Source organism: Lepus europaeus, chromosome 20 (genome assembly GCF_033115175.1).
Source record: "Lepus europaeus isolate LE1 chromosome 20, mLepTim1.pri, whole genome shotgun sequence".
NCBI classification, from domain to species: domain Eukaryota; kingdom Metazoa; phylum Chordata; class Mammalia; order Lagomorpha; family Leporidae; genus Lepus; species Lepus europaeus.
This window is the reverse complement of record NC_084846.1, coordinates 33,214,489-33,236,913: the sequence shown is the minus strand read 5'-3', so window position 1 is coordinate 33,236,913 and position 22,425 is coordinate 33,214,489. Positions and strand designations below refer to the sequence as shown.

General features: G+C 52.7%; 1 protein-coding gene across 2 annotated transcripts in view; it reads right to left on the bottom strand.

The window, feature by feature from the left end:
- The window catches only part of WIPF3 (WAS/WASL interacting protein family member 3), an 82,218-nt gene that overhangs the window by 546 nt on the left and 59,247 nt on the right, over positions 1 to 22,425 (bottom strand). The window contains exons 3-8 of one of the 2 annotated variants that reach the window (XM_062178359.1): positions 16,312 to 16,444; positions 15,556 to 15,687; positions 7,416 to 8,129; positions 5,126 to 5,278; positions 3,757 to 3,858; positions 232 to 358 (exon numbers count right to left, since the gene is read on the bottom strand). In XM_062178359.1, the coding sequence (XP_062034343.1) occupies positions 232 to 358; positions 3,757 to 3,858; positions 5,126 to 5,278; positions 7,416 to 8,129; positions 15,556 to 15,687; positions 16,312 to 16,444 (1,361 nt within the window). The remainder of the gene's footprint in view (positions 1 to 231; positions 359 to 3,756; positions 3,859 to 5,125; positions 5,279 to 7,415; positions 8,130 to 15,555; positions 15,688 to 16,311; positions 16,445 to 22,425) is intronic. The other variant, XM_062178360.1, reaches the window with a different exon arrangement.

Sequence of the window (22,425 nt, the reverse complement as noted above, 5' to 3'; positions counted from 1 at the left end):
AGCTCTCTCTTCCCCCACCTCCCACTCCCCCTGTAACTCTGCCTTTTAAATAAACAATTCCTTAAACAGAAAGGGGAGGGAGTGTCTCAGCGGGGCTGAGTTGCTCAGGTTGCTTCTGTACATGGCGGGGCCCCCTGGGATGCCCAGCTTTCCCCCTCCAGATTGGAAAGTCACGGGTGTTTATTCTAGCTTGGAACAAAGGGATTGGCTCAGTGTTACGGGGCCGCCCACCTCCTTCCTCTGTGCTCCCTGGGAAGGCTGAGACCGGACGGGTAAGTCACCTGAGAGTTCCTGCCTTTGATGTCGTCGGAGCTCTGCGTGGCTGCCTCGGCCGGGAGCCAGGGACCAGGTGTGCGGCCTGAAAGAGACAAGAACCACCTGCCCATCTTCCGGCCCAGCATCGGGTTGTGTGGGGAGCTTCTGCAAACCAGCCTCAGCCCGAGAAACGAGGGTCACGTGAGCACCTCAACCTCAGCCCTGCAGGCTGCCAGCCCAGTCCCGTGTTTCCATGCCACAGATGCGGGCAAGCTGCACTGACACACAGCGAGGAGGACACAGCATGAAGGTCTATCAGCCAAGAGCTCGCTGGAACTTCTTGACTCAGAACACCCTGCCAGCTCCAGACCACTCATCAGTCCATCACCGGCGAGGTGCAGGTGCTGTGCTCGGGTTGGTTAGCAAGAGTAAAAGATAAGGATCTTCCAGGGCTGGTGCCATGGCCCAGGTTAATCATCTGCCTGCAGTGCTGGCATCCCAAATGGGCACCGGGTCGAGTCTTGGCTGCTCCTCTTCTGTTCTAACTCTCTGCTATGGCCTGGGAAAGCAGTAGAAGATGGCCCAAGTGCTTGGGCCCCTGCACCTGCATGGGAAGACCTGAAAGAAGCTCCTGGCTTCAGATTGGTGCAACGCAGTTGTGGCCATTTGGAGAGTCAACCAGTGGATGGAAGACCTTTCTGTCTCACTGTAAATCTACCTAGCAAATGAATTTTAAAAAAATTAAAAAGATAAGGATCTTCTGAACCATGGAGATCCAACTCATTGTCCAGAATACACTGTGTTAAAGGAGGACACAAATCCCACAGGGACACACTCTCCTGGCTAAGAATTCAAAGAGCAGGGAAGAAGATAATGGGAAAAACCCTCAAGATCATCTCCCTGCCTGCCCCTCTCTGGGCTCTCGGCTTCCTTTTCCAAAGTCATCATGGGTAAAAATTATGGTTTATTCCTCCTTCTGGGAGGCAGAATTACTGTTTTGTTTTTTTTAAACTTTCTTGAAAGAACTTCTCTGGATCTACAGCATATGTTTCATAGTTTTCTACCTCTGTAGGTCACTGTGGGAACCTTTAAAGGTAAGACAGGTTTTAAAGTGAACTGTCATGTAGAAGGCTCTCTACGGGAGAGATCAGATGGACATTGTGATTTGCATTTAAAAAATTCTAACATTGGTGCATTTGCTCTAGCATAAAGATAGCTGGGGGCAGAATACATAGGGAATGCTGGACCTTTAGCCAATTATCGGGTAAAAATTAACAAAGCACTGCCACACAGGCTGCCCACCATGTGCGCCCGTGGGAGAGGGTGGCCGCTGCAGTGGCTGCTCTTAGGTTAAGAAACTCCTGTTCACTGCAAAAGAGGCTGCTCTCCGGCCAGGGCCTGACAGCCTCCGCTTTGGTTACGTCTTGGGCTGGTTTATCCACTGGTTGTCATGGGGCGGTCCTGCGTGTTGTAAGATGGGTAGCAACATCCCTATTCTCTGCCCACCAGATGCCAGCAGCCCCCACGTCCCGTGCCATGCCCACGTGTCACAACCACATGACAACTCTGGACATTGTCGAACGTCCCTAGTGGGCAAAGGTGTCACCTCTTGAGAACCACTGGACAGTAAGAGGTTCCCAGCAGCTGTCAATGAGTGACAGGACCCCACAGCAGTGGCTGCAGGAGACTCTCTTCCTGAAACAGAAGGGTACGCTGTGTGTCTCACTGGAGAAGGAACCCACTGCTGCCCAAGTGCATGGCAGGGGACAGTCAAGGTCAAGGTGCACTTAATCCCACAGCCCTTAAGGGGACTGTCCCTTAGGAGGTGCCACTGGAGTCTGTCAGAATAGTCCTGGACTAGTCCTTTCACTGGCTGTGTTCCCACAAAAGGGCATTTCAGAATCACCAAGATTAAGCTGCCACCTGCCTGGGAAAGCAGTGGAAGATGGCCCAAGCACTTGGGTCCCTGCCACCCATGTGGGAGACCCTGATGGAGTCCCAGGCTCCTGGCTTTACCCTGGCTCAGCCCTGGCTGTTGTGGTCATCTGGAGAGTGTGCCAGTAGATGGAAGATGTCTCTCTCTGCTCTCACTCTCTCTTCCTCTCCACCTGCTACCTTTCAATAAACGAAACAGAACTTTTTAAAAGTTATAGAAGAATGGAATTAAAAGATACACTTAGGAGCAGGTGTTGTGGATGCAGGTTAAGCTGCTGCCTGCATCCCAGTACCAAAGTGCTGGTTCAAGTCCTGGCTGCTCTGCTTCTGCTCAAGCTCCCTGCTAACACATCCTGGAAGGTCGCAGATGAGGGGTCAGGTGCTTGAGTCCCTGTCACCCACATGGGAGACAGGGATGGAATTCCCAGCTCCTGGTTTCAGTTGGGCCCAATCTTGGCTGATTGCTGGTGTTTGGGAAGTAGACCAGCAGATGGAAGATTTCTTTCTCTCTCTGCCGCTCTGTCAGATAAATAAATACATCTTACGAAAGGAGAACAGAGCACACAAGGTCACTTCTCTGTAAAAGTGCAGTCCCACAGTCAGCAGGGGAAACTCTGCCAGGCTGGGCCAGAGCGGGGAGCAGGGTTTCAGCAAGGTCCCCCTGGAGGCACGGGGTCACAGAGCCTGGCTCCAGATTCCTGGTCGCGGCCTCACCCCGGACATAGTCCTTAGGTCCATGGATGTCTGGGATCCAGCAGCTTCCTGAGGCTGTGGGGCGAGGACACTGGTGAGCTCCACCCCATGTTGCTGTCTACGGCACCACCTGCTGGCTCCTGCCAACCTGCCTGGTCCAGCACCACGTGAGAACTGGGTCACGCTGACGACCGGTTCACATCCCACCCTTGCCTTTCGGGGACCTTCCTGAAACTCTGGCCCCAGGCAGAGAGCCTCCTCCTCTCCCACTGTGAGGACTACCAGGGAAGCCAAGCAAAGACCTCGCTGGGAGCCTGCTGGGGCAGTGAGAGCAGGCGGGGCAGGCTGTCTCTGGGCCATGATGCCCAGCCCTGGCCGTACACGGGAGTCAGCCAGGTCCCACCTGGGCCTTTGGGTGAGCTGAGCTAGATGCAGCCTGGCCTTCAGGATTTTCAAAGCTCCTAAGGTGATTCTAATGTGGAGTCCACGTGGAGAACCACGGACCTAAGGACATTCTCTTCCTGATATTTTCCAGAACCTGGAGTTGGGAGCATTTAGCTTCTTCCCCAACACCTTCATCCCATTCTACTGGGATCTGGTGCTCTGTTCCCTAGTCAAAAGCCTCAGGGAGAGAGAGATGAATGGGAAATGCAGGACCCAGATGTGATGCCCACCCTTGGCCCTGGTGTTCTGCAGAAAATGAAACCTTGAGTCTTGGGACACAGGAACAGAAGGCTGCACGATCCTGCAGCCTTGTAGCGCAGTGCGAGTGCAGTGGCATCCTCCCACCAGTCTGTGGCCACCTGGGACACACTGAGCACCAGGTTCTGGAGGCTCAGGGGCAGCCAGGAGTCTTGTCGAGGTGGTACTCACTTCGGGGGATCTTGCTGGGGTAGACCTTCTGGCTTGCTTTGTACTCATCCGGAGGGGGAAAGTCCTCCACAGAATGGAACGTGAACTTGGACTCGAAGTCGTCTGCACACAGGAGAAATGGAGAGTTTACTCTGGTTACTCTAAGAACCCCAGGCTCTGACCATTCCCAAGGGCATGTGGGAGTCTCTGGTTCCCTCTGCCTGCTCAGTGCAAGGATCCTAATGGAAGGGCTGGTGCCCTAATACACCCATCCACCTTGCAAGTTTTCTTGCTTGGATAAAAACAAGGAGAAGCAAGAAAGTCCAGACCCACAGTCCCCATACCCCTTTCTCCCACCCCCACTGAGGCTAATCAACATCTAAAGGAAGCTGCTTAAGGGGAAGAAGTAGTTCAGGGCTCTATGGGGTACAGGGTCAGAGGTCAAGTCCCAGTAGCCTGAACACCTGCTGAGCTCCTATGCAGGGATGGGAGAGTAAACGGGAAAAAAAAGAGTCCTTGGCGTGGCTGTTGGGCAGCCTGACCTTGTCCAGTGTGGGACCCAGGCTCCCCAAGCAAATGGGTTCTGTCATGAGCTCCTGATGGCTGGAGGAGAGGGGTCTTGGGGCCCTTTCATGGGCTGAGGCCCTGCTTTGTGATCTGGGCTTGTGTCTGAGAGAAACCCAGTACATGGAAGGGATGCAATGGTACTGTGGTCCCCTCTGACCCCAGGGGACTTTCCTTCCTACCTTCCGGCTATTGCTCTAAGAGCCTTCCATCCATTCCTCCCCCTTATCCAAATCAATGTGGTCCTACAGGCTGATGCACTGTTTTCTCCATGGACACACACACACACAGTTTAAAGGTTGGTTTTCGGGCTGGTGCTGTGGCGTAGCAGGTAAAGCCACCACCTGCAGTGCCAGCATCCCATATGGACACTGGTTCAAGTCCTAGCTGCTCCACTTACGATCCAGCTCTCTGCTATGGCCTGGGAAAGCAGTGGAAGATGGCCCAAGTCCTTGGGCCCCTGCACCCACGTGGGAGACCCTGAAGAAGCTCCTGGCTTCGGATCAGCTCAGCATTGCAACTATTTGGGGGGTGAACCAGAGGATGGAAGATCTTTCTCTCTCTCTCTTTGCCTCTCTGTAACTCTGCCTTTTAAATAATATTTTTAAAAGTTGCTTTTCCCTTCTTTGAGTTGGAAGGTGGGAGGGACTTCCCTGGAACTATGATAGAAACCCCTTCTCACAGACTACAGGGGCTGCTCGGTGCAGGAGGGTCCCCTGTTCACAGAGGAGCACACTCCCAAGATGACAGCAAACGGTCCCCAGGGGCCTGAAGAAGTCACTCCCCGCCCCCAGGCGCCAGCCTGGCGATGGTGCACCCCACTCACCGAGGACGGGCAGGCTCCCGTTTCGTAGCTGCCCTCCAGGCTGCGGGGTCGGGGTCCAGGCTGGGGCCTGCTGCTGGCTCTTGCTTGAAAGCTCCGTGGTGGGGGATCTCGCGGGAGGTGCCGGAGGCGGGTTCAGCTTCCCCCCGCCGGCCCCTTACAGAGAAGATGAAGGTGCATTCAGACACAGGAATGGGGTGGTGGAAGCTCTTACATGCAAGCTTAGCTGTTTACATCTGCAGCTGTAACAGGACACGGTGAGGAAGAGAGTCACCTCTGGGGCCCGTTTGCTTGGGAAGCAATGGCCATTCTCTTGCTGCGATAAGCACCAGGGCCCCATCTGTGGCTCAGTTTCCTCACCTGCAAAATGGGAGTAATGATAGTCCCTACTCCTCCTGAGGCTGCGGGGGGACTGAATGAGCATGGAGCACCTGCTCAGTAAATGATCCCAGGTGCTGTGATAATATTAATTCATATTAGTGCTGGTGACGGCACTTGTTAGCAGATGGTACAGCCCAAACAAGGGAGCCTCTGCAGACCCTTAACTGTGGGAAGGGCTCTCTGTAGGGCCAGGCGAGGCGGCAACCAGGAGAACCAGTAGCCAGGGGCTGGTTCCTGTCCATGGGTGCTGCTCACAAGGGTTCTTCTGCATCGCAAAACCCACTCTCTCCTTCCACCCAATCCTTCCTGGGCACCAGGTCCCACCTCAGATGCCAGCCACTTTCTCAAACCTTCCCTGATCATGGTGGCAAAGGCCCCCTCTGTTCTTTGCCAACCTGTTTCCGTGGGACGCATTGGGAAATGGCTAAGCAAACATCACTCTACCCTCAAAATGATGACAATGATATCACTACTATCTACGCCAAGGTCGTCACAATCACCACCTTCTTCTCTTCCCACCACGCTGGGCTGAAGCAGAAAACACCTCCAGTTTGTATCCATGGAGTAAGCAAGTTTCACATCCAAGGACACACAGAGCAGCACCCGTTCCTGTCCTGGGGCTCCCTGCTTGGATCTCCATCCCCAGCAGCCAGCACCCCCCTCCCTCAGCGGTGCCTTCCTTCTGCCTTCTCCCTCCCTCCACACCAGGATCCACTAGGGATTCCCCGGCTCCCAGGAGCGGATGAAAGGGGCGGAGTGCTCCAGGGGCTGCTTGCCCTTCTGTGTAAGAACAGCCTCGCATCCCCAGGCCCTTCAGCACATCCTCTCATTCCGTACTGCTATTATTCCCACTGGCCAATGAAACAAAAAAATCAACAAGGTTAAAGAAAAATCCCAACTGATCTCAGGAATAGGTAGGGGATTCAGGATGTGAACTCAGACCCCTCAGAATCCAAAGCCTTGTTTGTCACCATTCCATGAATGTTTGGAGATCCCAAATGTCAGACAGGGCTCACCAGGGCAAGCGCTGGCCCTTGGGGGCACAGCCAGCTGAGAGGTCACCTCATCTCTGGTGATCAAGGGTCTTAAACATACTCTTTGCCAGGATTCCCCTTTTGGAAACTTATCCTCAAAACTGAAATCCAAAATGTAGACTAAAATCTCTGGAAGAAATTTTCTGCACCCACAGACTTAGAGAAAGACCAAGGTACACGAGCGTGTGGAAGTGTGTGTGCACATGTGTGTTTGCGTGTGTGGATATCTGTTTACGTGTGTACCTATGGGTATTTATAAAGGTGCTTGGGCATCTGGATCTGTGCGTGGGGCATGCATTTCTGAGTGTGGGTGTGTGTGATGTGTGTTTATAGGCGAGTGTGTATGTAAGAGTGTGTTTACATGCATGGATGTTGTGTGGGTGCAGGTGTGTGTAGCCATGTAGGGTACTTTCCCAACAAAGGGCTACAGTGGATAAAGCCTCACCATTCTAGAGACCTGGGCCCTCAGTCCTGGGGCTGGGGCACTTAAGTCAACTGTGTTGGAACTATTTGGCTCCAAACACAGGCCCTTAGTTGGATTCGCAATAGCAAATCCAACCAACCGAGAACTGGGAAAGAGTCAGGTGGGCCGACCAGCAGGACACCTGCTTGGGCACCCCACCGAGCTGGGATACTGAGAATCAAGCAGGCCTCTCCGGCTCAGTGGCCAGGCAGGCCCAGCTCCCAGCACCTCACATGCCAAGAGCTCGCTTCACCTTGCCAAGTGCCAGACTCGCGCAGCTCTGTAGGACCAGGATCCGCAGGGCATGACAAGGCTCCCAGCCTCCCTGCCCCCCCCCCCCCCCATCCCATTTCTGAAACCTCCAGCGCACGGGTCCCTCCGCCGGGCAGTGCCGCGAGCCCACGGGGCGGCTCACCTGGGCCCCTGCCGGGCCTCTTCTTCTGCAGGAAGGGCTGCGAACCCGGAGGAGCGCCGGCCTTTGGCAACGGGCTGGGGCAGCCGGGGGACTTGGGGGGCAGCGGGGGTGGGGTTTCGTTACCGCGATTTGCGCCCGACAGAGGGGGCGGAGGGGGTGCAGGTGCCCTTGGTGAGCAAGCGGCATACAGGGGTGGCGGGGGTGGTGGCCCAGCAGGCTCCCGCGCATCCTGGGCGGGGCTGGCAGGCTCTGGGTGGAGACCCGGATACCCACAAGGTGGGAGGAGAGGGAGCGGGGGCGGTAGGGGCGGCAGGGGCAGGGGGGCGAGCTGAGGCTTCACGGTCTTGTCACTGGGTCCAGAGGTTGGGGGTAGCGGGGGCGGGGGAGGAGGCGGGGGTGGAGGCGCGCAAGGGGCTGGGGGCGCGACCCCCAAGACATTCCCTTTGGGGGGCGGCCCTGCTGGGGACACCGGCAGGGCCTTGACTGGGGAGGCAGGGGGCAGCGGAGGGGGTAAGGGCGGGGGAGGTGGGGGCGGGGTGGGGGGCGGCGGGGCGGGCACGGTGGGGCGAGGAGGGACTGTCCTGGCTGTGCCATGCGCCTCGGAGGCGATGCCGAGCCTGGGGGAGGCTGGGGGGTTGAGCGGGCCGCTGATGGTTTTGATGGGCAGCCTGGGGGAAGGTGCTCGGGAGCCAGGGGCCTGCCCCGCCTTGCCACCTGGAAGGGAAACACAGTGAGGTTAGCTGGGCGATGGAGCACGGAGCGAGTCCAGGCTCCAGGCGGAGGTCAGAAGGGCCAGCCCAGTAGCCCAGTCGGCCACCGGCCTTCCTGGTCCGTGCTGCCTGAGCCGGCATCTGCCAGGGCCCCGGAACAGGTCCTGGCGCTGCCTGGCCTCCTTGCCCTTCCGCATCTCAAGGGACGACATTCTTCTGCCTTCAGCTGCCGCTGGGTAGACCAGCCCTGGAATTCTAGCTGGGTCCTCGGGTGGACCCACTCGAAGTGCCGGCCGGGGCGGCTTCCTCACTCCTAGTATTTTTCGAGCCAAGACTTGATTTCTATACTGAACACAGAAGATGCAAGATGCCCTGACTATATGATATCGGTCAGTAGGGAGACGCCTGCGTGGGACAGTCCATCCAGTGACCTTGAACCTCCCAATTCCACGCCCCTGGAAGTTCAGAGTCTGCTTTCCCAAAGACCTGGGCTAATTTCCAAGGGGCTGCTGCGTCCTGGTCCCTGGCTTCTCACCCTACACCTAGACCCCTCCCTATATCTGTCTGCACTTGAAATTCGGAGCCTCCCTTGGTTTCTGACACTGAGCATCCGTGTTCCGGGGACTTGATGGCAGGCTGGGGTGGTGGGTGAGCACAGCCTTGTACCATCCTGCCCCAACCCTTCCCGTTCTGTCGCTCTCTAAAGAGAAAGAAGTTCGGCTCTCTGTTCGCTGCATAGGAATTCTGCAGTCTGCCTGCACATGTCCAGTGTATCACTGTCCACTCAGGAGGCATATTGAATTATTTCTTCCAAACACAGTTCTCTCCCTAAAAGGAATTCTGGAGAATACATTTTGCCCTAGTTCAGCAGCCCTGTATTTTTTATTTTATTTTTAACTTTTATTTAATGAATATAAATTTCCAGTGTACAGCTTATGGATTACAATGGCTTCCCCCTCCCATAACTTCCCTCCCACCCGCAACCCTCCCCTCTCCCGCTCCCTCTCCCCTTCCATTCACATCAAGATTCATTTTCAATTCTCTTTATATACAGAAGATCAATTTAGTATAAAGATTTCAACAGTTTGCACCCACATAGAAACACAAAGTGAAACATACTGTTTGAGTACTAGTTATAGCATTAAATCAAAATGTACAGCACATTAAGGACAGCGATCCCACATGAGGAGCAAGTGCACAGTGGCTCTTGTTGTTGACCCAACACATTGACACTCCAGTTTATGGTGCCAGTAATCACCCTAGGCTGTCGTCATGAGTTGCCAAGGCTATGGAAGCCTTCCAAGTTTGCCGACTCTGATCATATTTAGACAAGGTCATAAAAGACAGAGTGAGGATAGTAACCAATGATCCTAAGAGTGGCATTTACCAGGTTTGAACAATTATACAGCATTAAGTGGGGAAGAGGACCATCAGTACACACAGGTTGGGAGTAGAGCCATTGGTGGTAGAGTAGAGGTTATGATTACAAAGGAATGAGGCCCAAGTGTGCTAGACAGGGTCTAGAACAAAGGACAGAGTCATTATTAGATGTGCTAAGAAAGGTACTGTCTAAGCTACAATTAAGTTTTTCTGATTGAGAGGCAAATAGAACCTGATAGAAGGGGCTTGATAATAATCTGTTGGGCTTTAGGCCTTGTAAGTTAAGAGGCCCAGACCTATCTATCTCTTCACATGGGGTATACCCTAAGGGAGGTGTGAACCTCCTAGGGGAAGGCACTCTGTTGACTTTCATTACTTGGCTGGGCTGGGAGGAGAGCTGGCCAGGTAAAGGCAGGAGGCATCTCTAACAAGAAATTTACAGTTCTGCCTGCAATGTTGCTGACCCTACTTGACCATCCCCTCAGCTGCAGTGGTCACTTTGGAAGTTTGGCTGAGTGAAGGGCTTTTCAGCTTAGAGCCAATAAGATCTGTGGCTCTGACCTGGGCATCCTTCGACTCCAGGGCATGTCCATTTCCAGTGATCCAACTCTTGGCAGAGCTGCCAGGGCTCTTCACAAGCTGACTTCTGCTGAAGCCCAGGCTTACCACATTGAAAGCCACTGCAGTGGACTGGCCTGTTGGGTCTCCTTGAGGGCAGATCACTGTACAGATCAGCCATTAATAGGCCTGCCACCCATTGCTTCTGATGCCGAGCTTTCTTTTCCTCCTGGTTTGTGTTAAAGCAGACCAGAGGATGCAAGTCAAGGGAGTGCCCGTATCCCATCTCTAATCTTCGGTGGCCTGAACTACAAGTCTATAGTCACAGGCATGTTCTGTAGTAGTTTTTCTAAGGTAGACAATGCCCATGAGGAAAATTATATTCTCACTTTAAAACTTTCTTTCCCTTTGGTCTGAAAGGGAGGTTTTTTCTACTTACTGTATACTTCGCTGATGGCGAAGTGAATCTAGCTATGAGATTATTATTTAAATTCTTATTTTGGCTATGCTATTACAGAAAAATGTTAGCCATCTCTTTTATAAGGTCTAAAGATTAAATTGTGTGTCCTACAGATTCCTTTATAGTAGAATTAGTTTCCTACCTTGAAGAGAATAGAGAAATGAAAGAACAAGTTGTGCTTAGAATAGAGAAATGAGGGAGCAAGTCCTAGATCGCTTGCTGACAATAGCAATATTACATGAATACTTAGCAAACCGTTTCAACCATTAGATAACAACTTAAGAAAACATTTACCAGAAGGTCCAATGCCTTCTATAAATTTTAAGAATCATGTATTTGAAAACACCTCTTAAATATCTAACATGGTGTAGATTGTTCCTGTATTTTATAATTACCATGACCACATGTGGAGAACTCTTGAGAAAACTGTTGCTTCTCACACCTACGGCTACCTAGGTGTCCTGGCACAGGAAAGTTTCAGTTGCTAATCCTTAGCCTCTGCTGGGGAGAGGGTGTGTGTGTCGGGGTGCCTCTGAGCTCTTCAGCACATCCATCTCCAGTGTGTTTGCCCATTCAAGTGCTAAATCAGATCCTCAAAGAACTTGATGTCAAAAGTCAGGCATATAAAGATAATCAAAAATGAATCTTGATGTGAATGGAATGGGAGAGGGAGATGGGAGGGTTGTGGGTGGGTGGGGAGCCATTGTAATCCATAAACTGTACTTTGGAAATTTATATCTACTAAATAAAAGTTAAAAAAAAAAAAGGCCAGACCCCCTGCACCCACATGGGAGACCAGGAGGAGGCTCCTGGCTCCTGGCTTCGGATCGGCGCAGCTCTGGATCGGCGCAGCTCTGGCCTTTGCGGCCATCTGGGGAGTGAACCAGCGGATGGAAGACCTCTCTCTCCCTCTGCCTCTCCTCTCTCTGTGCAATTCTGACTTTCAAATAAATAAATCAATCTTTTTTTTAAAGCTTCCATTTAAAACAAAACAAGTCAGGCCAGTCCAAGCAAGGTACAGGGCAGGTGTCAGTGGGAGCTGAAGCCGGCAGGCAGCAGCACGGGGTCTGACTTCTGAACGGGTGCCCTTGGCTCTGCTGGGGCAGTCACGTGGAGAACACCCCCGGGGGACGGCTGCTCTCAGGCACGTGGCAACGCCACTGTTCCTCTCTGCGCTGATTCCAGGAGAACTTGCATCTTTGCAGCGCTGCGTCCTCCGCTGACTTCACCCCCTGGGGCTTGGGCGCAGGTGCTGCCAGAAGAGCTGGCAGACCAGGGAGAGCATCTCCGATGTTAGACTTTTTCTTTCTTAAATTTATTCATTTATTTGAAAGTCAGAGAAAGAGGGGGAGGGGAGGGGAGGAGAGAGGAGGAGGGGGAGTTAGGGGGAGGGGGAAGGGGAGCAGAAGGGGGAGGAGAGGGAGATCTTCCATCTGCTGGTTCACTTCCCAGATGGCTGCAATGGCCAGGGTTGGGCCAGGCTAGAGCAAGGAGCTTCTTCCAGATCTCCTACATGGGTGGCAGGGGCCCAGAGGCACGGGACATCCTCTGCTGCTTTCCCCAGGCCATTAGTAGAGCGCTGGATGGGAAATGGAACAGCCAAGACACAAACCAGCGCCCATCTGGGAAGCTGGCATTGGAGGCGGCAGCTTAACCCACTTTGCCACAATGCCAGACCAAAATGTTGGACTTTTTATAAGATGTATAAGGCAGAGCTCAGCCTAGGGCTTCCTGCCTGCAAGGTCCCAAATCTGTTGCTATAATACACAGAGACGGTGACAGAGAACCCAGGCGGCTCCCAGCTGCTGAGCAAAATTTAAAGGAAGAATAAGCTTGGAAAATAGAACAGAGTCTAGATATGGTGTATCCAAGACTCCCAGACCCTTCAAGGGAGGCAGTCCAGAGCCCAGGATCTGCTCTAAGCAGCACTAAATGAGAAATGTGGGAAAACCGCAGAAGCAAGGGCAGCCCTATGCCTTGCTCAGTATTTGTGTGCACCTGCCCGAGGATGAGGGTGAGACCCCAGGAGGGAAAGGAACTGAGGGCAGGCATAGAGGGCCCCAGCCAAGGCGAGGGGCAGCGGCAGGGCAGGGCAGCTGCCCTTGCTAGTACTACCTCGTCCCCAGGAAACAGAGGCTCCCCCAGCAGGAGCCAAGGGCAGTTTTAGGGTGTCTGGGAGACTCTGCTGATACGAACAGGTGGAAGACCTATCAAGAGGTGAAGTACTGAGGCCGGAGCTGTGGCTCACTTGGTTAATCCTCCGCCTGCGGCGCTGACATCCCATATGGGTGCTGGGTTCTAGTCCCAGTTGCTCCTCTTCCAGGCCAGCTCTCTGCTGTGGCCCGGCAGGGCAGTGGAGGATGGCCCAAGTGCTTGGGCCCTGCACCCGCATGGGAGACCAAGAGGAAGCACCTGGCTCCTGGCTTCGGATCGGTGCAGCGGCCATTTGGGGGAGTGAATTAACAGAAGGAAGACCTTTCTCTTACTGTCTAGATCTTTACCTGTCAAATAATAATAATAATAATAAAAAAAAGAGGCGAAGTACTGCTTCTTCTTAAGTCTGTGTCTTCCAGAGCCCCCGGGCTGCTGCAGGTGTCCTTACACACTGCCCCCAGTGGTGGTGCCGAGTCCTGCATCTCACTCGGTCTCCCCCTCAGGGTGCCCAGCCAGGGCTGCCTGTGACTTCCAGCAACCCTGGGCACTTTGGCTTTTGTGGGCTCTTTCCTCAGTAAAAAAACAGCCTTACATTTACACCTGCTTCGGAATTCAATGTAAGTATAATTGCTATCCTCAAAGGTTACATTAAAGGTCTTTGTGGACCCACAGAACTGTGAGTCCTGGGCACTGTCCTTACATACCTAAAGGGTGCGTCAGCAACCACACATCCGTCCACACATGCCACTCAGCAAGCATTTACTGAGCACCTGCTGTATGCCAGGTAACTGATCTTACTTTTTAATATTTGTTTGCGAGGCAGAGAGACAAAGAGACAAAAAGGGGAGGGGAGGGGAGGGAAGAAAAGGGGAGGGGAGGGAAAGGGAGAGATCCCATCCACTGCTTCACTCCCCAGACGCCCACAGCAGCTGCGACTGGGCCAGGGCCGAAGCTGGGAGCTGGGAGCTCAATCCAGACCTCCCACATGAGTGGCAGAAACTGAATTCCTTGAGCCATCACTGCTGCTTCCCAGGGTCTGCAGCAGCAGGAAGCTGGAATCGGGAACTTGGATCTGGGATGCAGGTGTCTTAACTGCTGTGCTAAACATTTACTCCTTTGCCAGGCACTTGTAAGAAAGTGAACAAAAATTGTGCCTGCCTTCCTAGAGCTTATATTTACAGGAATAAGACATACAAGAAACGAATAAACATATAGTATATAAAACATGTAAAGCAAAACCTGCTGTGTCAGAGGGTGGAAATTAACCGTGCACGCTCTGGGAGGCAGCCGTGATGCTGCCAGTGCTCGGGCTCCTGACACCCATGTAGAAGACTGGATTAGGTTCCCTGCTCCCAGCTGTGGTCTCAGATCTGAGGGTATTGTGGGCATTTTGGGGACTAGGCTGGTAGGTGGGAACACTCTGCCTCACAAAGAAGTAAATAAAAATGAAAAGATTTACTGCCTAATCAAATTCTCTAAAAAAAGAAAGAAACAATAAAAGTCTCATGGTGGGAGACCCAGGTGTGCTAGGGGCTTGATATCCCAAGGGCGAGTAACCTCCCTGGAGTCTATTCAGCTTGATTAAAGAGCACAGTGATAGGGCAAGCACTTTCTGTTTTGCTCACATAAATACGTATTGGCCCAATTTTAATGTAATACTTCCAAAATATCAATGCCCACTAAAACACAAAACAGTGCAAAAATGGCCACTACCCAGTCCTGCCTGCCTGCCATCTCTGAATGTGGGTTGGCAGCTCTTCTCACCAAGAGGCCCGGCTGTCTCTGCCTGACCTTCTGTCTTGCTCTGGACAAGAGGATGTGGATGTGGTAGGAAGTCAGACCTCCTACCCTTCCCAGGCACCTCCCAGTAACACTCTCAAGGACTTGATAAACTCATCTTCTCTCTTAGAACTCTGCCAATGCCATGGACAGCAGCCCTGGAGAGGCTGCTAGAGTCCACGTGGATCAGAAGTGAGTTGGCGAGGGAGGGGGGGGGACCTGGGACTTGCGTTGTGGCATAGTGGGTTAAGTCACTGCCTGCAATGCCGGCATCCCACATGGGCACTGGTTCGAGTCCCGTCTGTTCCACTTATGATCCAGTTCCCCACTAATGCACCTTGGAAAGCAGCAGAAGACAATTCCAAATGCTTGGGCCCCTGTATACATGTAGAGGCCCAGAAGCTCCTGGCTTCTGGCTTTAGGCTAGGCCAGTGCTGGCTATTGTGGCCATCTGGGTAGTGAACCAGCAGATAGAAAATCTCTGTTTCTCCCTCTTTCTCTGTAACTGTTTCAAAATAAATAAATCCTTAAAAAAAAAAGAAGTGAGCTGGGCCAGTTGTTCCAGCTGAGTCCCCAGAGATAGCAGAAATATGATAAAAATTAGAATTGCAAAGCCACCTGCCCAACCTGCCGTTGTATGCAGACACTAGAGGGGCCCAGCAGAGACCACCCTAAGGTGCTAGGCCACAGCACTGCAGGTGAAATCAATGAAAGGCTCTTAAGTTTTAGGGTGTTTTGTTATAGAACAACACCTGATGGATCATACGGGATCGACACCCATCACAACTCACACATTGTCAGCGAGTCTCCAGCGGAGCCATATGACCTTCCGTCATGGTTGCACCGGCCGCCTGTAGTTTGCCATCTGAATCCCCCTCATGTTGTTGCTAGGAACTACACACCACAGCAAACCATTCTTCAACAATTACAGTGGCATCACTTCAACAGGATAATGACTGTGCCTTGGAAACTTCCCATGCTTAAGCTCCCAAATCCATGGTCTCCTACTCCATGACTGGTCACTAAGATGTGTTACTCCGGGCAGGTTCTACACGTCACAGTGAAAAACACAAGGCAGCTGGTCTGAACCCTTCCTTACCTGCCGCATCCCTCTGGCCTGCCGGTCGCAACACAGGAAAGCCCCCAGCAAACAGGTCTCCCAGAGCCGGGGGTGTGCTGCCGCCGCGGGAGTTCGCAGCAACTCCTCCCTCCTTGTTGGTTCCTTTAGGGCCTTTGGAGAGAAGAAGCAAAGAGCTGAGATCTGTGCACAGTGCAGAGCCGCCCGTTCTCACTCGGGCTCTCTCCCAACGCTGCCCTTGGCACCTTCCTCCTCTTCCCCCTTCCACGCAGCGCCTTCTCCAGGGCCCCTCTGCCTGACACCCAGCAGATTCCCCTCCCTAGGCCTGTCTGGCGCCCTCTCCAGTCCGATCAAAGAACTGACTTTTTGTGGCCAATCACCCTGTATTCCGTGGCTCCATTTCTATGAATTATCCAGAAGGGCAAATCCGTGGACAGCAGGGCAGCTGGCACCAGGGGTGGGCATTGAAGGGCTGGGGAGTCACGCTAACGGGTATGGGCTTTCCTTCGGGGGTGACAGGAATATTCTGGAACTAGACAGAGGTGATGGTTGCAACACTGTGAAGGCACTAAAATGCCCCTGAATGGGATACTTTAAGTGATACAGTGAGCTGCCACAATAAAGAGAAGTTACCCTACTGTGGAGTTCTTTTTCCTTTTTTCATCTGCAAAGTGATGGAAGAGAGCCTAAGCCTCTGGGGCGGGGCGGGGGGGAGCCCAATTCCCTCGCCCTGCTGGGCTGCCCCGGCCCGGCCTGCCCCTGCTCACGCTCACTCACTCTCGATCTGGGGCGCACTGCGGTCGTTGATCTGCGTGACCTTCCGCAGGCGAGTCCCTTGTTGGATATCGGCCAGCAGCGCGCTCCGACCTCGCGGGTCTGCCTTTCTCAAGCCGGCAGCGTCTGAGCTGATCTGTAGGGGAAGAAGAGCAGAGTGACCATGTCCGCATGGCACACTGTCTGCTGCAGGTGTCTCTCCTGCGCCTCTCCCTTCCCGGTCTGATCATTCCACAGGTGCGCTCACCTGCAGGTCTCGGTGGAGCCAGCCCTCAGCCCTGCTCACAGCTTGCTCCCTGTCTCCCTGGGGACCTAGAATGGCCTCTTCCAGGCCCAAGTGCCTATCCTGTGTTCCCGTTTCTGCAGGTGTCCGGGAGTGCTGATTGACAGCCCGTCTTCCCCCCCTCCTAGGGAAGCCCTATCACAACCTGGGCTTCCTTTGTGTGCACCTGGCCCCTGCTCCCCTCCGGACCAAATCCTTAGCTGACCTGCACCTTGATGATGGCAGCTGCTCCCTCCCGTGCCCTGCCTTGCCTCGGCCTATTCTGAGCAGTACTGAAGCCTCACTCAGGCCCCAGGACCCACATCTTCCCTGCTGGGGGAACTCAGGGGGCCCCCCACAGGCCCATCCTCTCCCAGCTGCAGCAGACTCAGGCTCCAGGAGCTGAGGGAGAGATGGTGGCTTTCATGTGACCAGGGGCAGAGGGGAGGACTGGGGAGCACCAAGGGGGTCGGGAAGCCAGGAAGAAGTGGGAAGTGATCATGGGGAGCCTGAACGTGCCACACTAATCATCCTACCACCTTGCGGGCTCAAAGTGAGCTTGCCCTCCTCTTATAGATGGGAAAGCGACCCTGTCTGGGCGTGGGTATCTGGCCTGGCGGTCAAGGCGCCACATTCTGCATACCCAGCTCCGCTCCTGACTCTAGCGAGCTTCCTGCTAGGGCCGCAGCAATGGCTCACGTGATCAGGTTCCACTCATACAGGAGACCTGGGCTGAGGTCCTGGCTCCCAAGCTTTAGCCCTGGCCCAGTCCTGGTTATTGTGGTCATCTGGGATGAAGCAGTGGATGGGAGGTCTGTCTCTCTCTCTTAGGTAATAAAATAAATAAAAAATAAGACTTGAAGGGATCTGTGTGAGGTCACTTGGTGGGGCTCCAGCCCAAAGGCCAAGTGCATTTCACACAGCAACACTGCAGCTGTCAAGGGCATGTGCTACTTTTAGCACTAGTGTCCTCTGCATTGCTAAAATGCTTCGTAAATATATTAGCGAGACCAACGGTTGTGCTAACTCAGAGAGTCGCCCTGAGGTTGAGCTGCTTCACTTCCACCGTAGCTTAAGCTGGCACGACCGGGGCTCCCCTGGGTTACCGAGAACCCGGGGGCACAGAGGAACCTCTGGGAGGGGAAGGGCTGTGCTGGAACACACGGCCAGGAGGAGTCTCTGTGGTTGGGAGGTTTATACTGTGCGAGCTTGGAGATGGTGACACATTCCTCAACGTACAAAACCCATCTTAGCCCCTACGCCGCACATGGAATATCGCGCATCTTTGGGTTTCAGTGTAAATATCAGCACTTCAAAAACCTTTTCTGGCCCCAAAGCTAAGTGAGGCCGCCCACCGTTCTTTCTCAGTGCCCCATCCCCCATCACCCCCATCATGATTATTGCAGGATGTAAGTCTCATTTATCTCACTGTGGTTCTACGATTAGTGCTCGTCACACACAGGATTCCTTATCAGGGACGAGATCCTGTCTGTGTGCTCACCAACCTCTCCCCAGGAGTAGCGCGGCTCCTGGCCCGAGACAGACTCAGGACCTCCTTCCTGGATGCACAAACAAGGGAACGCGCGCTGAGTAAATGAAGAGCCTGAGTCAGGGGTCAGGACACCCTGCGCTGCTCTCAGCCACCAGGATGTGGCACGGGACTCGGCATCCTCATGAGTCCACAGAGGGGAGGCCACCGAGGGTGCAGAGCAGCCACCTGTCCCAGGCTGAGCAGGCGCCAAGGGACAGTCCCTGGAGGATAATCGGGCTCTCCAGACTCTGGCTACAGCTGCTTTCTGTTCAGAAGAGGACACACCAGGTTTACTGACTAGGAAGTCTTGGGCTCCCCAGCATCGGGGTAGAAACAAGGGCAACTGCGGTTTTGGCTGAAATGTGCCCAGTCTGCACTGTCGCGGGCTGACGCCACCGCACAGTTCACACGTGCTTCAGAGGCTGGTCCTTGTTGCCTGGACATGGGCTATCTCTACACTTCCGAGGGCTTGTGGATGGTCAGCCAGGGGCTGGGAGCAAAGAGTCCTTTCTCTACTCTGTTGAGAACACACACACACACACATACACACTCCTCTCTCTCTTCAAAAAGTTCATGGAAAATGGACTTAAAACATCAGCCTATCTTGGTGCAAAAATTTTTGAAATCCATGCAGTTTTTTTTTTTCAATATGCATTTCCATGATCCATTTGAGGGATCTTCCAAAAGCTCATGAAAAACAGGTGTTAGGAAAAAACTATATGTTTTTCAACAATTCTTTTTGCATCATGATACTCTTTTAATTCTATTCTCCATGAAATTTTTGAACTACTCTTGGGTATATGTATGTATTTATTTTGAACTTTTATTTATTTATTTGAGAAGCAGAATCACAGAGAAAGAGAGAGCACAATCTTCCATCCATTGGTTCATGCCCCAAATGGCCACAACAGCCAGGGCTGGGGCAGGCCAAAACCAAGAGCCTGGAACTCTGTCCTGATCTCCCACAGGGTAGCAAGGGCCGAACTACTTGGCCATATGCTGCTGCTTTTCCAGGTGCAGAGGCAGGAAGTTGGATCAGAAGTGGAGCAGCCAGGACTTGAACTAGTGTTCATATGGGATGCCAACATTGCTAGCCAGCAGCTCAACACACTGTACCACAATGCTGGCCCAGTATGTGTTTATTTTTAAGAATATACATCTATGTGTGCAAATATAGTAGAATATTTCCTACACAACATGTTTTCTTAAAAACTCACATAAACCACAAGTTAAACTGCAAAGTTTAAACCCCCCTCTCATTTTACTTATAAATTAATCAATGAGAAGGAATAAGGGATCAATGGGACTCTCATGGCTGCAACCAAGAGGCTCTGAACATCTTTGTATAAAGTTGGCATTACCGTCTCAGGTGCAGTCAGGAATTCCAAAGAGGGAGTGCTTTGTAATGTCCTCCCTGGGTGTATGGAAACAGCACCAACTAGAACCACATTCATAGCCCAACTCACACGACAGCCCTGGGGAAGGCGAGGGTTAGGGCGGTGTGTGCTGCTGTTAGAAGACATGGAATGATGAGAAAAGTCTATCCCTCACTCCCCTCCAGGTGCCAGGCCCTTTCACCCAATTTGAACTTGATTTTCTACTGCTTACCAAAATGGACAGTTCCCTGAACTTGCCAACGCAGGCTTCACACTGAGGGCTATGAAGAACACACATGCCCTTGCAATAATCACTTTAATTTTAGAACCTACTTAGCGTGCCCCGCTGTAAGTTCTTGACCATCTCCAATGACAGATTTGTTAATGAACATCCTCTGTATCAGCAGGAGGAAGCGACGAGCCACACGGTGTTCACACCATGCACTCCAACTCGCTGGGACTCCTCTGCGCCTTCCCACTCTGCTGTCCGCTAGAGGGCTCTCGCTCACCTGCTGTGACAGCGGCACTCCAAGCCACTCCAGCAAGGCAGAAAGGGATAACTTCATGGCTGAAGTGAGCAGACATATTCACACTTGATGGGTTTTGTACAAGAGGACACATTCATTCACAAGCTGAAGTTCATGACACAGACCTTTCTAGTGCACCTGCCATCTTTATTCATGATTCAACCATAATTTCTTTTCTTTAAAAAAAATCCACACCCTAAGAAAACCTTGTTACTGTGGTTTCAGGATGAAGACACAGGAACGAGCTTTCCAAATGTTACCTGGGTGGTTTTGCTCTGTGCTGACCCTGATGACTGATCACTGGCAATTTTACTAAAAATACAACTAAGGGAGATGAAGCCACCCCTGAACACTTCTCCCATGGCAAATACACACACCAAGAATTAAAGACACCAAACAAACAAACAAAAAAATGCAGAGAGCACATCTTGGAAGTCGACTCCTGTACTTTCCTGCTAACATTGCTCCTGAGGGTGAGAACTTCTTGGGTTCCACCCAGGCTTTCTTTTTCACCCGGTTCTCCTACAGCAAGCTTCAAAACAGGCAGCCCAGGCGCCTCAAAAGATGCAAAACAGCAGAGTAGTAACACACACTTGCTAGTGCTCTGGGCTGTGAAGGCTGACAAGCTAAAATGAGCCAATAGGGGTAGAAACACAAACATTGCAGAGCATCCTAACGGAGTCGAGGTAGGAGGAAAAACCGTGAGGTGCCTTTGCTCTTGATACATTCTAAAAGCTTTTCTGCATCTTCCGTCATTCTGACAAATGAGGCAACCACGTTCCAGTGTGGTGTGGGGGAGGGGAATGACATCCAGCCCCCACCAAAACCGTGACTGGCACATCCTCCCGCGAGCCGACACCCTGCCACCTTGTGCCAGTCCTGCATCTGACACCAGTGTGTGAAAAACGCTAATAAAAATCTCGCCAGCCAACCCAAATCCAGCAGACCGTTCTTCCACCCACAGATAATCTCAACCGAGTCATGCTAACACAGTTCCAGTCTTGCAGTCTCTAAAAGGTCGCTTCTCCATCACGACCGTTCATCCTAAAGGAGTACCCAGGTTTCCAGGCACAGGAGCTTGCTCATCTCCCCAGCCCTCAGCCATCAGCCATCCCCTGCCTCCTCAAAACTGGAAGAGGGTCTGGGCAGCCAGGGTACGTGCAGTTCACCCCAGGTCTGAATACCAACGGCAGCCAGCACAGCATCGTCTCCCTCCACCTGCTGCTTCCATCTTTCCGCTGGAGAACACAGAGAGCCCGGGGTCCCACAGAGAAACACAGAATCATTTCAGAAAGAGCTAACTTTCCCCCGTCGGGCCTGACACAATGTTCCCTGCGCTCCAAATGTGCATAAATCAAACTGTTCCAGAAGGAGGCATGCTGGGATCCAACAGTTTTGCATCTCATTTTTAGAAATCCAAATATGCAATTTAAATCCACGAGCCAAATGAATGGGTCCTCCAACCTCCTTTTGAAAGCCTGCTGTCTCCAACAAACCTGTACTCAGAGCCGTGGCTGTTACAGCTTGATCAGAAATCCTTCCAAATCTGCGACTTTCCGAGCACGGATGTGACGCCACGAGTGGAAAATTCCATACCTGGCCTCCTGGAACAGGTGACCATCAAACTGCAGGTGTATTAAAGATAGTGTATAAAATTATCTCTGAGCTACATGCCTTGGACATATATGAAACATAAATGAATTTTGTGTGTAGGTTTGGGACCTGCCCCCGAGACGGCTTATTGTGTATGTACAAACACAGCAACGTCTGAAACAGTCTGACATCTGAAACACAGAGACAAGGGAGACTCAGGCTGCAGCGAGAGGACAGAGCTGCGTGGAGTTTGGTGCCTTCCCCCCTACAGCACAGGTTGCAGGTCGATCTGGCCCTGTTCTTCACACCCAGGAGTCCAGCCCTCAGTGCTATCTCACGCGCTGGCGAGATTGGCTTCTCCACGTGGCGCCCACCTCCTTGCCCATTCCCAACAGCCCGTCCATCCCAAACTCCTGCTGGCTTTTCCTGAGTGATTCCTCTGCACCTTGGCTCCTCTTCTCCAGCCCCTTGTGGGCCACCTCTGGATTCCACCGTGTGGCTCTCCTGCCTCCTGTCTCGCCCTTGTCCACACAGCAGCCAAGCCGTAGAACACATCACCCCGTCGCCACCAAACTCTTAACTGGCTCTCCACGGCTCTCAAGGTGCACTTGGAATCCCATTGGGTTGCACAGGGCCCTTAGGGCCCAACCCCGACTTTCCAGTCCTGAGGCACCCCCAACCTGGGCTCACCTTGGGAATGTGGCTGGAGTTACTCTCTTTGTTCTAGTCCGCTTGTCTCCTGGCCATCTTTCAAGTTACTTCCGACCCTGGAAGGCCAGAGGAAGAGCCTTGTCGGTGTTCCCAGAGCTGCATGCTTCCCCGAGCGGT